Genomic DNA, 16,188 nt, shown 5'->3' on the forward strand with positions numbered 1-16,188 from the left:
CTTTAATTCTTTTCATGAATAATATTCCAAGTTCCTCTTGACATGTCTAAATGTTAAAACTGTCAGAAACACTTAAATTCAGATTTTACACATTTAACACAGTGAATTTTTTGTATGATTTCACAATCTGTGTTTCTATGATGTAGCAGAGTGAACAGATGCAAATGCAGACATAGGAAGGCAAAATTTAATCTTAACAAAAGGTGAGCCTTTTATTAGCTGCGTAATGACACAAACAAGGATAAATAAAACGAAGATGATGCTAAATAAACTCGGTAAGAAAGAAAGCACTAGGAACATGGAAAAATCTGTAACAAGGCGAGACAAAAAGATGACTTGACAAGCAGGCTACGTCCACACCCGTGTATTTTTGAAAACGCAGATTTTTCTATGTATTTGCACCTTTCATCCACATGTAAACAGTGTTTTCGGTCACTGAAAACAGAGATTTTTAAAAATGCCTGCCAGGGTGGATATTTTCGAAAACTCCGTTTTTGCATTTACATGTGGACAAGAAAAACGAAGAAAACGCGGCGTCAAAGGTGTGCACGTTTTTTTTTACGTCACACTGTGCGCCACGTTATTGTTTTGGTGAAATGAATTTCTACAATGGCGGACTTACACAAAATACCATTACTGTTAATTGTACTTTCTGCAGTGTTTAAATGCATACATATACACACAGTTGCTGTCCCTCCAGGACTCAGTTCTGCTTCTATGCGCCATCTTTGTTTACTCTTTCCCACCCAAGCTTATAGACTTCTGATTGGCCAACATTTCTACACGGATAGGAATATAGCGCCATCTGCTGCTTTGGCATGTTCCTAGCAGCGTTTTCCTTCGTTTTTGGCTTTTATGTGTGGACGAGATTTTTTGTAAAAACGAAAACTGAAAATCTCCGTTTTCAAAAATACCCATGTACGTGTGGACGTAGCCTCAGAATCAGTGAGATTTCGTCTTTCTTTCGTCGGCAGGTCCGCGCTTTGTGTTTATGCCATTTTTGTACTAGATTCGGAGCTGCAGGTTTTATCTCTCTCGAAACAATATTGACTGAACCAGCAGCAAAGGAAGATCCAAACTACGCTTCACATGAACATCGTCATGAATTCCCTCTTAATTTTGCTCTTAAAATCACACTTCATGCAGAGCTCGCTGTCTCTCTCTCTCACTCAGTGCAGTTCAAGAACAGTTTCCCGTCAAAAAACTCTCTTTTCTGCATTATTCGCTAGCTTATTACGCACAAGTCTACCGCTGTTTACAGCGCTGTCGGCCACTGTTTTTTTTCCGTTCACTTACTTTTGAAAACAAAGCCTCATTTCTGCTGTTGAATAGGCTACTGAACAAATTAAAGCTTTTTAAAATTATGCAAAATTGCAAAATGCTTGGTTGTGTCTCTAATCAAACCTCTGTAACTTTGCTCTGCTCCACTTCAGCAGCATCAGTTAATGTTCATATGTTCATTAATGGTTTTCTTTTGTTTTTGATCTACTGCAGAATATTTTTAAGGTCATCTGCTATAAAATCCCAGGCCAGGAAAATCGCCTTCATCTTTTTCTGTGTTTTATCCTCAGTTACTTTGACACAAGTGTCGCAAGTGTCAAAGGTTTGTTTTTATAGATATAATAATAAGGAAATGTACTGATACGTGATCAGAATTATAATATTTCTCTCTCAGGAAAAAATTCCCTGAATCGAATCGAATTGAATTGTGGATAGAATCGATTCGGGACCTTGTGAATCGGAATTGAATCGATTCTAGAAATCAGTGACGGTAACCAGCCCTAAAAAGACATAGAAGGGGGACAAGGAAGGAAACAAAAAAGGGGAAGCATGGGAACAAAAGAGGGAGACAGAAAAATAGGACTAACTAGGAGCTGGAGAGCAAGGAAGACACACACATATAGCGAGGGAGAGAAGGACACATAGATGAAGACAAAGGCACAAAGGTAACCTAAGAACATAAACCAGAAATCGCAAATATACTCAGTGACATAAAAAGTCAATACTAAGTTGTATAAAACTAAATCAGTAACTCATATGAGTCAAAGAGCCAGAACCATGACGAATGAATTTGACCATAGACTGGTTAATTTCATTCATGCTAAATCATCATTTGGCTTATTCCTGAAAAGTAGAAACATAAACACTCATGGCATCTTCAATACCATCTATGTGGGAATGTTTCTGTGTTGTCTTTAGCTCTGTTTTGATATCTGACTTGTGGTTTCTGAGGATATCGGTCCATGACACTGCTTTCATCTCACTCAAAACGAATTGAAATCTGTGCATAAAATGTAAATTTTCTCACAACTAACTGGTTCGAGTCACTTGTCCTAATGTAATGATTTCCAGCTTGTCCTTGCTGTTCTTATTCTCCTCGTTTGCAGTCGGATGTTTGGCTCTCACCTTCTCCCCAAAAGTATTGCTGAGGAAAAAGTAAACAACAGGGTCCAGGCAGATGTTGAAAACTGACACCATGGTGGTCACCTCCTTCAGGTAGAACAATACTGGACCTACTGAGTCATCGCTCCACAGAAACGTAAAGGGAAGATGAACCAGGTGAAACGGGACAAAGCAAACACAGAAGATGCTGACCAGCACCAACACGTTCCTGCGATACTTCAGCAGCTTCTCAGAGCCAGAGGAGGTCAGCTGCTTCTGCTGCGCCTCCAACACCCTGCGGAAGATGCTGTAGTAGAAGAAGACCAGCGATATGAAGACCAAGAGGAAGATGATTGCAGAGAAGGTGTGGAGAATTCTGAACAACAGGCTGACTGATGGAGTAAACAGGTGAACGCAGCGGCTAGGATTAAAGGTCAGAGGTTTCTGGGAGCTGAAAAAAATGATAACATAGACGACTGTTGGAGCCAGGAGAAAAACCCAGGTGATGACAGAGATGATTCGTGCAGTTTGCACTGTCTGCAGCATGTGAGTTCCTGAAGGATGGATGATCCTTAGATACCTGGAGAGAGACGAGAAAGAGAAGGCAGAATACAACTTCACTAATCAGTCACAAAGGTGCCTAATCTGAAGAAGTCAGTTAAGTCAAAAACATACATTCATGCTTTTGTCAGGAGCACATTGTAGTGGTTAACCACTCAATCTAGTTTTCACATTATCGTTAACTACAGCCTTAAATAAGTAAAGGTTCCTTACCTGTTGGCAGCGATGTACCCCATGAATAGTATACTGGCATACATGTTAATGAATAAGGCAGAAGCTCCAAAGCTGCAGTACAGCCTACGAATGATGGGAGAGCTGCTGGCATAGTAGGTAATGCGGAGTGGCAGACAGAGACAGAGCAGGAAGTCAGCAGCTGTCAGGTTCTTCAAGTAGACCATCAAGCTGTTGGATACCTCAGGCCAATCTCGACAAAGATAGACCTTCAATGTAAAGCCATTGAGGAGTAAACCCACCTGAAAATAGACAGAGTGGAAGGAAAAGAAAAGGATTGGTACATACCCCGGCACATAAACCAATTTCTAACAGAGCACAATTTTATAATTTTAAACTTACGAGGAACACCAGACTGTAGACTGCCATAAAGTATGGGTTAATGGATGTCTCATCAACATCATAGGTCTGGTTCAAAGATGAAGTCAAATTTTTTTGGACAACCATGGTTCTTGTGCTGAAAAATATATCCACTTTTCTCAGTTAAACTGTGTAAAAATCCTCTTTGAAATGATTCACCTCCACGGTCTCTTGGTTTGTTGTGTTAAATCAATGTTGGACCAATTTTTAATATGTACATGTTATGTACAGTCTGTAGTTTTAGAAGGAAGCATTCATGAGTGAAGATGAGTCAACCATCTCATGAATCTTATAACAATCCATTAAGCACAAGCTGAAGTGGTGAACTGTAGGCACAATCTGGACTCATAGCCAAAATTGTATTGTTGTTAGCCAAGCAACTTTTGCTTATCCAATTAGCAGATTTTTATCTCAAAACAAGACAATTTTGTCAGATGTAAGAATATTTGGCTTATTTCAAGTAGAGCTGATTTGCAGTGTAACAGTTTAGTGGGTGGTCACAGACCGTTTCTCTCTATATTTCCCTCCTGACTGATCTCTGGTTTGTTTGTTTTTGGTTTCCTTATCATTTTTAGCTTGAAACAGTAGATGTAGACTATACAGGTGTTTTCTTCTCTTGAGAGATGAAACCAGCAAAATTAGTGTTCTCAAACATTTTCAGCATATTTAAGTGTGAGGTAGTTTGCCAGTGCACTTGGCACCAGGAAATCCTGAGCCTTAGTCAAAAGAAGATTTGTATTCATATATTCAGATTACCTTCCTGAACACTAGCAGAAGCCTGCTGACTTTTTTTCCTTTAGTCAGGACTGGTTATTTTCTATCAGAAGTATTAAAGATGAGAGACTGAGAAATATCAGGACTCACCTCTGGTTCTGCAGCTTTCTGAGAGGAGGAAAAGTTGCTTCAGCTGTTCTGAGTGTGACGGTACGATGTAGATCAGGAAATACACAGTGTGATCACACTGCCTGCCCACTACTATATTTCCTCTTTCTCTTCGCTGTTAATCTGTCACAACATATTTTCAAGACAGACGTCATTCTCTGATTAGTTGCTGATACACTTTTTATTTTAGCGCTGACTCACTTTATTACCACTGATTGATTTTTTACTAATGTCCTTCACCTCTTCATCACTACAGCTAACATGAGACAGTAACTGCAGCTAATTCAGACTGCATGTGAAACAAGTTTCACTAGGTTTCAGCAGCTCTGAATTTGTAACAGTATGTGTACGTTTTAACCAGACCTGTGTTGAGAAATCGCAGCTTCACTCATCAGTTCAGTGGAAAAATGCCAAAGGAAGTAGCTGGTGTGGTGCAAATTTATGCAACATAGAAACATACAAAAACCTGCGAGACATAAAACTGTTTTTAAAGGACAAGCTGACATGCAGAAAAAACACAGGCACCAGTCATCAACTCTGAGCTTCAGCAAAGCTTCGATTCTAGAGTCTAATATTTAAAATAAACCTTGGAATTGTTCAGCTGCTTTCCAGTGTGTAAATGTAAACATGGACTTATTTAAACCAGTTTATTACTTTTTGTCTCTTTCTCTTTCTAACTTGTGTCACAGTCCTTTGCTGTGAACTTACAGAGCTGACAGCCTCTGTTATGTGTTTTCCTTCTGTTTTTGTTCTGTTTGTAAGACTAACAAATAAAAGGCATCTTCTTTCCACCACTTGTCCAATGAGTGTCTCAGCTTCACATTTGAGCATTTGGCACCAGAACACGCTAACCCTTTGTCAATTACAACTTTGTGATAGTATCATTAGATCTGCATCTTGGATACAGGCAGAAGACAGCTGTGGTTCTGATGCAGCTGTGTGGAGGGAAAATTTCAGTGCTAAATGTCATCTTTTAAGTCAAGCATGGAATCAGTAAAAGTACAAAATATCTTAGGATGAGGAATCAGCAGGATTTAAAAGCGTTTCTGAAGTTTTGTTAGGTTAGCAGGATAAGCTGCTTCTATCATTGTACGCTCTCAATGTAATGACATAACTGTAGATTAGGAAACACACAGTGACCACACAGCCAGCCTGCACTTTGACTTGTTTCCAGTTTGTCTTCAGTGCTATACTTGGTCAACATATCAAACAACTCTTTGATTGGATGTAATTTAGATTAAGCTGCCAATCTTTAGCCCCAAAGAAACCCAGATGCAGGAAGTTGATTTTGGCTCTCTGATTAAAAAGTCCAATCTCTGATCTTGTGAGTCTTACCCAGTAGATCATGTAGGGTTCAGCTGGGGCCGATGTGGGTGAGGGGACTCACCCACTACTATCTCAGTATGGTCCAGGTAACCTGCTAACTCTGACATGTAGAAAACTGAATAGGCCTGCAGGTCGAATCATATCAGTCTCACCTGATGACGGAAGTGCGCTCCTATTGATTCTGTTATTTCTGGGATGATTTTAGTAGCCTGGACAGCAAGCTCCAAGGAAAAAAAAAATGTAATCAAATTTAAAGGATAACACTCAGACTTTTTTCTTTACAATTTGAAAAAAAAAGGTTAAAAGGCCAAAGTCCACAATTTAGAATTTAATTGCAGGAAATTTTAATTTTCCAAAGCAACATCAAAATCAAATAATAAAAATCACAAAACAATAATAAAAATCTCTTAAACTATACGTATCTAATTTTACTACTCTGAGTTAATGCTGATCTTGTTATCTTTAGTGAGGAGAGGCTGGAGGAGGGATGAGCAGTGTCAGATCTGAAGATGCTCTTATTCTTATTGTTCTGTGTTGATGATAATCACCCAACAAGAAAGCAGCTGGGCATCCAGTGGAAGTATGCTGTAGATCAAAATCCTTCTGAATTAGCCATCAAACGCTGTAAAACTTAGGAGATGATAAGCCAAAAATTCCAAAATCAATTCACAGGTTGGACTGCTGTTAGTGTCTCTGCTGGAACTTTTAACTGTGAACCTCTTAGATCCAGTCTTCTGAATTGGTCATCTTGCAGAAGATAAAAGGGAAGACCCCATCTTCTCCTAACTTTTATACTGACCCCACCCCCACATTCATTCAGGTTGTGGACATTTAATCATCCAAAGTCCACCCAAAGCTCAACTCTCTCTCTCTCTCTGACTTACATGATTTAACACAAAGTCTAAACTTTTAAATGCTAAAATCACTTCATTACACTTTGTTTTTCTCAGCATAAAGAATTCACATCATATATAAACATTGAATCACACATGGATATAATTCACTTCATGTTACAATCAGTTTATGTGATTCTACTTCAATTAGATTTGTGGGGGATTTTTTCACATGAACATTCATTTTAACATTAATCCCTTATCAATTACAGAGATAGAAATGCTTGGAACACCTGCATATTTCTGGAGCTAAAAATAAATAAGTCTGGATTGATATTTTCTCTTAAATCAGCACTGTCAGTGACTGACTGTAACATCCTGAGGCAATAACGATTCTTTAATTAAACTTTACTAAAACACGTCTGGCTCACTGCAGATTTCCTGTCCAGGTCATTACATTTTGATGATCTTGATTTCATGTTGGTTGGAGCTGTGCAGCTCAAGAAAACAGCTAAGACTTTAACAGAAGGAAGAGTTAAAACAGAAAGCAGTGAAATATTAACCTGTATGTGTCACCACCACCATTGAACATCACCCTCATCTTTTAGTGCACCTTCTTCAGTTATGCTGAACAAGCATTTACCCCAGAAAACAAGAGCGACACGAGCCCTGAGGACGCGTTCCCAGTGGTTACCACCTCATCAGCTGTTATTTGGTTCATTGTAGCTTGAGTGCCAACTCTGATAGAGGTCACCTTCACCTCTCCAGACTCCGCCCTGTTCTCTCAGGAGTACCTGATAGTTTTGTTTCTGCCACCTGCATGAGCCAGTATGACTGCGGAACACTGCATAAAAGAAACAGGAAGGGTTCAAAAAGAAAACCTTTATTTAGAGAGCATATCTAAATCCAGGTGCAAATACAAAGCGTGAAAGCTCACCTTTAAAGACTCACTGTATAGACCTGAATTAAACAAATCAGAACAGGAAACATCAAGAAAACAAGAAAATAATCAGCAATAAAAGACCTAAAAGTAAATCCCTAAACAACAAAATAAAATCAAAAACGGTTAAAAGCAGCAAAAACGATTAGGACAATAAGCTTAAACTAAGAAAAGCAGTAAAAATGAAATCAGTTAAGATCAACATCAGTCCACTGAACAGGCCCCACAAGAGTGTTTCAGTCATTTCTTTATCAAGCTGACATTTGTCAAATAAATAAACAACTCCATACCCTTTATCCATTAGCCTGCTTGGGCTGGACTGAGGTCAGTTTTGTCATCAGACTGTGAGTGAAGGTCGTGCCCACAAGCCAGTTCTTATTACCCCTGCTACAGGGGCAAAAGCTTAAACTTCTACACAGGCTGTTGATTCCCAGCCTCAGCTTTCATTTGCATTGCTCTCTTGACCTGTTTGTCTCTCCACCTGTGACCAAGGTTGTGATTGTACAGAAGGCTTCGATCAGGGAACACGTCCCCGCAGCGACTGCATGGGTACCCGGTGTGAGAGAGTTGATGCTCCTTCAGGCTGTTTTGCCAAACAAACGTTTCCCCGCACGTTTCGCACCAGAACGGTCTCTCTCCAGTGTGCAGACGCCTGTGGTGGTTTAGACTGGACCGCTGAGTGAAGGTTTTGTTGCACTTGTCGCACCAGTATGGCTTCTCTCCAGTGTGGCTACGGCGATGGCTCTTTAGGGCCCCCAGGTATGCAAAGGTTTTGTCACACAGGTCACAGCTATATGGTTTCTCTCCAGTGTGCAACCGTTGATGGCCCCTGAGGGAGCCAGACTCTGTAAACTGTTTGCCACATTCGTCACAAACATAGTGTTTCTCTCCAGTGTGAACACGGAGATGCCTTTTCAGGGTATCTGAAAGTGCGAAGGCTGAGCCGCACTCTTCACAGCTGTAGGGTTTCTCTCCTGTGTGGATGCGCTGGTGGATTTGTAGAGTGGTTAAAGTGTTGAAAGCTGCTCCACACTCATCACAGCTGTGCGGTCTCTCTCCGGTGTGAATTCTCTGGTGAAGCTTTAAATTGTGTTTTGACTTAAAGGTCTTGTTGCAGTCCTGGCACTGGTGCACACCACATCCGGTCTTCTTCTTCTGTTTCTGAATAAACAGCAGACAGAAAGAGAGAGCAGTGATGTTAGAGTCAATGAAGGAACAAAAAAATAAAACAAAAGCACTCAGAGAGATCTATACTAAAACTGTGATGTTTTATGGTGTTTTTATTAAAAATGCTGAGGTCAGCAGTGTTAACATGGAAATTCTTTGTGTAGTATCTTAATCTTTGTGTGTCAGTGTGAAGTCCTACTTCTGTATCGAAAAATAATGTTTTAAATACCCCAAACAAAAAAAAAGTGCCTGTAGTGTTTTTAACAAGGATGTTGGTGACACCGAGTTAAACCACAAATGAAGACCCTGGAGTTTAGTTGCAGCTTGTTTAATTGTCTCCATGAACATGTGGTGAAAACTGAAATGACAGAAAATAAACTCCATCTCAACAGGTAGAATCATGTTTACATCAATAAAGAGCATTACTCTCACTAAAATATTCATGTTAGCAAAATATATATTAATATCCAAAGCTATCTGTATAAACTGTCATATAAGGTAACTTACGGCATTCCAGCCTGATAATTCAGAGAAGATGGCATCTGATTACATCTCCATATTGCCTTTAGTATGTGGAGTAGTGATGCGCGAATCATGAACGAATCGTTCAATACTCGAAAATCACTTTACTGACTCATGAATCATGATTCACAAGCCCAACTGACTCACTGACTCATCCCTGTTGCTGTTAGCAAACTAATTCCATTAGTAGAAATATATCTAGTTATAATTAAAATTGTGGAGAAAAACACAACAGCCAGTATCTTAACAAAAACATTTCTACTCTGAACTGGAAGAAAAAACCCTGAGAAGAAGCTCACATCAAGACAATAGCTCCTCAGTTCACAGTAGCATCGCTCTGCTAACATGCTAACAGCACATTTGAGCTACTCACCCCCTCCCTCCTGTGCTGAATCATAGCATAAATGAATCACTCACTCACTCACCCCCTCCCTCCTGGCTCACAGCTTCTTCTTCTTCTTAGTTGGCAACCAATGTTAAGGCGCACTACCGCCCACTGGCTCACAGCTCAGTGGACATTTAGATTAGAAAATATATATTTGACACATTTAAGGAAAATACTAATAAAATAAAATAAAAATAAATAAAATAAATGTTCCCTTTAGAATTTTTTTTGCTCTTTTTTGCTGTATAAAATTGTCTTCTTTTGGAATCACTCATCTTAGCATCTTTGTTTCTCTTTTCATATACATGAAAAGAGAAAAAACAAATTAAGTTTGAGTGAAAATGTACATTTTTTGCACTCTCTGGACAACTGACTCAGTGACTCAAATGACTCAAAAAACCCAATTCACTTTGGTGAGTGACTCATTAAAACTTGATTCAGTAAAAAGAATCAAATTTACCATCACTAATGTGGAGCCTGTTTCTCAGCAAAAACAGAGTGCTTGACCAAAACCGGAAGTGCGCCGCCAGAACAGGAAATACATTTTAGCGATATTTTCCTTTTATCTAAAACATATGTAAAGCATGAATTATTCATTTTAACAACACATTAATTTTTTAATGAAAAATCCTTTCATAATTATTTTAAACTTATGAACTTATTTATTCAGAGAAATGTCTTAAGGGCAACACAGTGCCTATTATGAATATTATAATATTAAATATATGAAGTTGGCAGGTGGTCCTTTATCCTAATCAGTGTGACGCTGACTTTTGACCTTGAAGCATTACATGCTAAAATGGTATATATTTTTATATTTACACATATGACTGGGGCAGAATTCTTTGAAATCTTTGGCTTCAAAAAGCTGCAGTGTCTAACTTTATGGGTCACTGTGACATCATAGGGTGTTGTAATGAAAAACTAAAAGGTGTGTAGAACAGCTCTCTCCTTGCCCTTTCATATGATGTATTACTCAATATGGTTGATTGAAATTATATTTCAAGGTTGACTTTGACCATGCTCACTAACAGTGAAGGCCAAGGTCAAATGCTTAGCTAACCTTGGTACTTGTGTCCTTTAAGGTCTAGTATATTGCTGTGACATTTGAATATGATTCATAAGAATTTGTGCATGATATAAAGCTTTTACTGATTTTCGATTTCCTGGCTGTAAACAATAGTGAACACTGAGCTGAAACGAGATGAGCGTCCTGGTCCTGTTGTCAATTATTATTTTACTAATGAACATCAATACATTAACTTTTTTTTCTCTCATATATCCACTTGTCACATGTTCTATCACAAAGTAGGAAAGCTGTTGAAATCAAGCCTGCTTTGGTTCTGTACACAAACACTGTTACCTTGTCCTCACAGCTACTGGCAGAGAGCGAGTCCGGAAATGGAAAATAATCTAAGCTCCCCGTGAGCCGGGGCCTCCGTGGATTCCCTTTCACGGTTCATAAAGAGCTTAAAGTGTACAGAATAAAGCCGTGGCTGATGTTTACAAAAAGAATTTTTACAGAAAGCTGGGCTGCAGCCGAGTGGTTTCCAGTGCTTCAGAGCACCACACAAAGGCCAAAGGTGGAGGCATCTGCTTTCTTCTTCACTCACTGTGTTTACACATCTCTGCATTTAATCATTACTAGACACTCCCCCGGTGAGTATTAGCCCTTTTCCATTAGTACCCACTCGGTTCGGGTCGGCACGGCTTGCCATGGTTTTCAGTGTTTTCCATTAGGTGGCAATCTGAAAATATCACATCAACAGATTAACCAGTCAGTGTCGTCCAGTCATTGGTGTCACCTGATGATTCTTAGAGCGCCTCCTTCAATGATGGAAATGACTACACACAAAAACAACGCTGTGTTCCCAGAGTCTTGTGGTCAGAAATATTTTGTCATTCACAGATTACATTTTTCTAAACTTAACCAGATCTATAATTCTGTATCCCCCTTATGTGATAGATGCAATATCGGTGAAGGTTCCTTTGCACATCTATTTTGGCATTGCCCTGTCTTGAAAGCTTTTTGGAGTCAGATTTTTACGTGGTTTTCAAACCAATTTAGGAAAAAAAGTACCACTTGATGGTACATTGGCTATACTTGGATCATTTGCATCAATCGAATCTTTTTCCTTTTCACAACAGATAATTACAATGGGTATGCTGGCTGCAAAGAAACATATTCTTTTACAGTGGCGGTCTTCTTCGGCCCCGTGTTTAAAAGGTGGCTTAATAAGATGGTGTCAGATAAGATTTGATAGAAAAGGGGAAACTGGCGAGTTTTTGTACGATTTGGCAGCCATTTCTAGAATTCCTAAAAACTAACTAATCATAATTCATGCCTCACACTCCGCCTGAATTTTCTTATTTTATTTTACTTTTTATTTAGTTAACATTGTTATAATTTTTCTTCTTCTCTCTCCTTTTTCTTTTTTTCATGCTTATAAGTTCACAAATGCCAAATGTAGTAATTGTCCCCAATTGAATCTGTATGAGCATGTTGTGTTTAATTTAAAAGAAAAAATAAAATCAATAAATAAATATTTATGACTACAATTTGAGCCCATACTCTCTGTTATCATGGGCTGCACACCTGCGGAGCCCTGCACGATGACCCCGCGGGGCTTATCTGGATCATTAACATCATTATCACTGTCATTACTTTCCCTCGTGTTTAAGGCTGCATCACCTCGACACAGGTTACCGAAAAGAAAGCACAGAACATATCTAATAACTCCCACGGCAGCCAGGGGGTGTGTCTGCGATGCCTGTTGCAAGTTAGCTGTTCAGAGTCAACTGTACACGGCAGAAACACGTGTATTCTTCCACCCACGTGTATTCTGACCACAAGGTCAGATATAAACCCGCGCGTCCTGCTCACTGACCTGGGCTCCTGAGGAGGTGGCGGAGGCTCCAGCAGTCTGCTGCTCTGGCTCTTGGCTCTCCTGCATCATTCCGGTCCTACAGTGTGAATCCAGCAGCGGCGTACTCGGTCTGTGGCAGGAAAGCACACCGGACAGCTGATATCTCCTGCGCGTTCTCGCGAACTCACCAAAAAGCGCGTGCCGGAGAATTAAGAGCCGCCCCCCAATTCCCGTTAATTCCCCGCAGATCTCGCGGTGTTTGCTCACCGACACAAAGGCATTTTTATGACAGGAGCGCTGTACTCAAAAGATGTTTAAGGTTTCACAGACTCGAGGTTCAGAATTACAGTTTAAAGAAATAACTTCATATAAAACTTTTAAAGTGAGAAGTTCTTTTTATTTAAATAATAAAAACAATCCAAGCAAAACTCAAAATCTGCAAATTCTTATCACAGACAATGTGTACATGTCCAGAAAAGACAAAGAATCACTAAGAGCACATCTGCTCTCAGAGATAATGAGATCATAAAATCAGGTTACATTTAAAAGGCAAAAATAAAAACTTTAATCAAATTTAATCAGAAGGAAAACCAGTGCAGAAAATTATCAGACAAGATCAGATTCTTCAGACTCATGTGGAGCTCTTTGTTCTCATACAGATTATTAGTGCAGCTAATCATAAAGGTATAATTCTACCCCCCTTGGCTCACTAGTGCAAGATGCATGATTAAAATATATTTAAATTATCTAAAGAATAAAACACTTTTTATGTGGAATGGATATGTAAATACTCCAGAAAAAAGCATCAGTGCGGGAGTCACAAAAGGGTGCAGCTTGATCAATGTGGAATGACATATTATTGTTTGAAACAACCAAACAAAACATTAAAACATTAAATTGGATTTTAGCTCCAGTGCAGAACAAACCTGTGAAAGCATCTGTGGAAAAACAGTAAAGAAGCAAAACAAACTGGAAATCTTAGATATTTTCTTTGTAAGCATAAGCAGTTGTTTCATTTTCCAAGCTTGGATTTTCATGTACAGATTACTGCTGAAAGATAAAAAGCTCATCTGGATATGTGTAAATGTTAAAACTGTTTCCAGAGATAGATATTTAACGATGTGCTTTGTTTGTATGAATCTGACCACACACTGGTTCACTTTGTTCATGCTAAAGCTAAATGCTAGCAACATAAACACTGATACTGTGTGTTTGTGCTGAGTTCAGCCTCATGTTGATATCTGAGCACAGAAGAACCTGTTCATGAGGACGGGGATCCATGACACTGGTTTCACTAATCGGACTCTCAAATGCTGTACGTTGCCTTACAGATCACTACCTTACATCACTGGTGTTGATGTAGTGATGTCCAGCTGCTCCCTGCTGCTCTCGCTCTCCTCATTTGCTTGTTGGATGTTGGTCCTCCTGGACGCCTTTCTCACCTGAGCTCGAAAAGTCTTACTGAGGAAAAAGTAAACAAGAGGGTCCAGACAGACGTTGAAAACTGACACCATGGCGGTCACCTCCTCCAGGTAGTACAACGCTGGACCCACAGAGCAGCTGGTCCACAGAAAAGTAAAGGGAAGTCGAACCAGGTGATAGGGGACAAAGCAAACACAGAAGATGCTGACAAGCAGAAACATGTTCCTGCGAGACTTCAAGAGCTTCTCAGAGCCAGAGGCCAGCTGACTCTGCTGTGCCTGCAACACCCTGCGGGAGATGCTGTAGTAGAAGAAGACCAGGGATATGAAGACTAATAGGACAATGATGACAGAGAAGGTGTGGAGGATGGTGTACAGCAGGCTGACTGATGAACTAAAGAAATCTACACAATGGCTAGGATTAGAGATCAAAGGTTGCTTGGAGCTGATAAAAAAGCTGATAAAAGCGATTGTTGGAGCCAGGAGAATAACCCAGGTGATGACAGAGATGATTCTCGCAGTTCGTACTGTTTGCGGGATGTGAGTTCCTGAAGGATGTACGATTTTCTGATACCTGAAGACAGAAGAGGAAGGAGGCAGAATACAACTTCACTAATCAGTCACAAATGTGCCAAATCTGCAAAGGTCAATATTGAGCCAGAAAAAGGTACATTTATGCTTTTGTTAGGAGCACAGGGTGTGTACTTAACCATTTAATCTCGTTTTTACGCTGTCATGAACAACAGTCTGAAATCAGTAAAGGTTTCTTACCTGTTGGCAGCGATGTATGCCATAAATATGATGCTGGTGTACATGTTAAGGAAAAAAGCAGGAGCCCCAACTGTGCAGTGGAGCAGCTGAACCATGGGAGAGCTGCTGATATAGTGGGTGATGTGCAGTGGCAGAGAGAGGCAGAACAGAAAGTCAGCAGCTGTCAGGTTCTTCAGGTAGACCATCAAGCTGCTTGATGCCTGCTGCTGAGCTTGGCAACAGTAAAACTTCATGATGAAGCCATTGAGGGGTAAACCCACCTGAAGCGACACAGAGAGGACAGGACTTTGGTAGATGCACAGAGAACCTTGAACCAATTTCTAACAAAACACAATCTGAAAATTTGAAACTTACCAGAAACACCAGACTGTAGACCAGCACAAAAAAAGTGTTGACTGATGTGTTGTCAACATCACAGGTCTGGTTCAAAGCCGATGTCTCATTTTTTGAGTAAACCATGTTTCTGGACATGAAAAAAAAAAAAAACACTCAATAAAACACTCTTTTAAACTGTATATAAATGCTAGGTTTCTCTTTGAAACAATATTTATTCATAGCATTTTAGTTATCTGTGTTAAATCAGTGTCAGACAAACTTTAAATATTATGCTACATCTCTCTTTGAGACAGCGGTTTTGAAATATGACCTCTTCTGGTGAAGGTTTAGACAGTTAATTAAATGTAGTTTCTATGTGATGCACCTACATGTTCTTGTAGTGTTGAAAGTAAAATTGAGACACTTAAATGCAAATACAGAAATCGCTGACACCATCTTTTGTGTACAGTCTGTAGTTGTGGAAGGAAGCATACATGAGTGAAGATGAGTCAACCCCCTCATGAATCTATAACAATCCATTAAGCACAAGCTGAAGCGGTGAACTGTAGGCAGAACCTGGACTCATCGCTGAACATAACGTTCCTCTATGTGTTCACGTTCCAGTGCACATGGTACTGACACCAGACCTGGCGGTGAAGGGCAGTCATGGCGGGCTTCCCGGGCCCCCTATGAGCTGGGAAATTGGCTGTAAGGAGTGTATTCTGGATTGCCTGGGTAGCGATCCATCGGTCATATCGTCCAGCAAACCTTGACTGCAAGTTTGTAGAAGACTGCCCACAGTCATCAGAGCTGACAGGGTGAGGAAGCCATCTCCTTTTGTTGTTGACGTCCACTTTGCAGCCTGTCACTGACATCCCTCATTACATGAAACTTGGCCTTCAATTTGGAGATGGTACTAGGGCTCACTCCAAATAATGCTACAACTTGGTTTTGTGGAACATCAGCTCTAACATGGCATGCTTAGAGCAGAAAACAACTTCGGTGCTCACAGGTGCTGCTAAACAGTCAGCTGATTTTCAGCACCAGGGGTACTGGAAGCTCAAAACTAGAGTCAACAGCAGAATAAGCTGTTTGGCAGAGAACATTTGGTAAGCTGTTCATGGGCGCAACTCACAAATGCATTTTTGGCACCTTTAAGAAGTTTAGACACATGAACCAACCTGTTCATGTGTCTAACCATTTTCCCCCACTCGGCGACACATCC

At 40.0% G+C, this 16,188-nt stretch overlaps 3 protein-coding genes across 7 annotated transcripts; all 3 read right to left on the reverse strand.

The window, feature by feature from the left end:
- Nucleotides 1–1,155: 1,155 nt before the first annotated feature.
- LOC102081136 (P2Y purinoceptor 14) lies at nt 1,156–4,938 on the reverse strand. 2 transcript variants are annotated; one of them, XM_019356676.2, is made up of 4 exons: nt 4,399–4,938; nt 3,517–3,631; nt 3,157–3,416; nt 1,156–2,962 (listed from the first exon to the last, which is right to left on the reverse strand). In XM_019356676.2, the coding sequence occupies exons 2-4, from the start codon at nt 3,619–3,621 to the stop codon at nt 2,311–2,313; spliced, it is 1,017 nt and encodes a 338-aa protein (XP_019212221.1). In that variant the 5' UTR covers nt 3,622–3,631; nt 4,399–4,938; the 3' UTR covers nt 1,156–2,310. The 2 variants fall into 2 exon arrangements, with proteins under 2 accessions (XP_019212221.1, XP_019212222.1); XM_019356677.2 differs by lacking the exon at nt 3,517–3,631 and having other exon boundaries at nt 4,399–4,935.
- A 1,131-nt stretch (nt 4,939–6,069) lies between these two features.
- Nucleotides 6,070–12,672, reverse strand: LOC102079777 (zinc finger protein 525). Of its 4 annotated transcripts, XR_002061126.2 has the most exons (4): nt 12,478–12,672; nt 7,806–8,676; nt 7,513–7,535; nt 6,070–7,419 (listed from the first exon to the last, which is right to left on the reverse strand). XR_002061126.2 is itself a non-coding variant. In XM_005464490.4 (2 exons), exons 1-2 carry the CDS (start codon nt 12,544–12,546, stop codon nt 7,927–7,929), a joined length of 819 nt encoding a protein of 272 aa, XP_005464547.1. In that variant the 5' UTR covers nt 12,547–12,672; the 3' UTR covers nt 7,443–7,926. The 4 variants fall into 4 exon arrangements, 1 of the variants encoding a protein (XP_005464547.1); XR_002061127.2 differs by lacking the exon at nt 7,513–7,535; XR_001223454.3 differs by having other exon boundaries at nt 7,513–8,676.
- Nucleotides 12,673–13,796: 1,124 nt separating this feature from the next.
- On the reverse strand, nt 13,797–15,107 carry LOC100697383 (P2Y purinoceptor 14-like). The gene is made up of 3 exons (XM_013266795.1): nt 15,003–15,107; nt 14,649–14,908; nt 13,797–14,451 (listed from the first exon to the last, which is right to left on the reverse strand). Exons 1-3 carry the CDS (start codon nt 15,105–15,107, stop codon nt 13,797–13,799), a joined length of 1,020 nt encoding a protein of 339 aa, XP_013122249.1.
- Between the last annotated feature and the right edge of the window lie 1,081 nt (nt 15,108–16,188).

Source organism: Oreochromis niloticus, linkage group LG3 (genome assembly GCF_001858045.2).
Source record: "Oreochromis niloticus isolate F11D_XX linkage group LG3, O_niloticus_UMD_NMBU, whole genome shotgun sequence".
NCBI classification, from domain to species: domain Eukaryota; kingdom Metazoa; phylum Chordata; class Actinopteri; order Cichliformes; family Cichlidae; genus Oreochromis; species Oreochromis niloticus.

Coding starts and splice junctions, on each gene's coding strand:
- LOC102079777 (XM_005464490.4), bottom strand. CDS start 12,546: ATGATGCAGGAGAGCCAAGAGCCAGAGCAGCAGACTGCTGGAGCCTCC. Junction 8,677..12,477: donor CCACCTCCTCAGGAGCCCAG/GTCAGTGAGCAG, acceptor CTGTTTATTCAG/AAACAGAAGAAGAAGACCGG.
- LOC100697383 (XM_013266795.1), bottom strand. CDS start 15,107: ATGGTTTACTCAAAAAATGAGACATCGGCTTTGAACCAGACCTGTGAT. Junction 14,909..15,002: donor TCTACAGTCTGGTGTTTCTG/GTAAGTTTCAAA, acceptor GTGTCGCTTCAG/GTGGGTTTACCCCTCAATGG. Junction 14,452..14,648: donor GCATACATCGCTGCCAACAG/GTAAGAAACCTT, acceptor TTCTGTCTTCAG/GTATCAGAAAATCGTACATC.
- LOC102081136 (XM_019356676.2), bottom strand. CDS start 3,621: ATGGTTGTCCAAAAAAATTTGACTTCATCTTTGAACCAGACCTATGAT. Junction 3,417..3,516: donor TCTACAGTCTGGTGTTCCTC/GTAAGTTTAAAA, acceptor GTCTATTTTCAG/GTGGGTTTACTCCTCAATGG. Junction 2,963..3,156: donor GGGTACATCGCTGCCAACAG/GTAAGGAACCTT, acceptor GTCTCTCTCCAG/GTATCTAAGGATCATCCATC.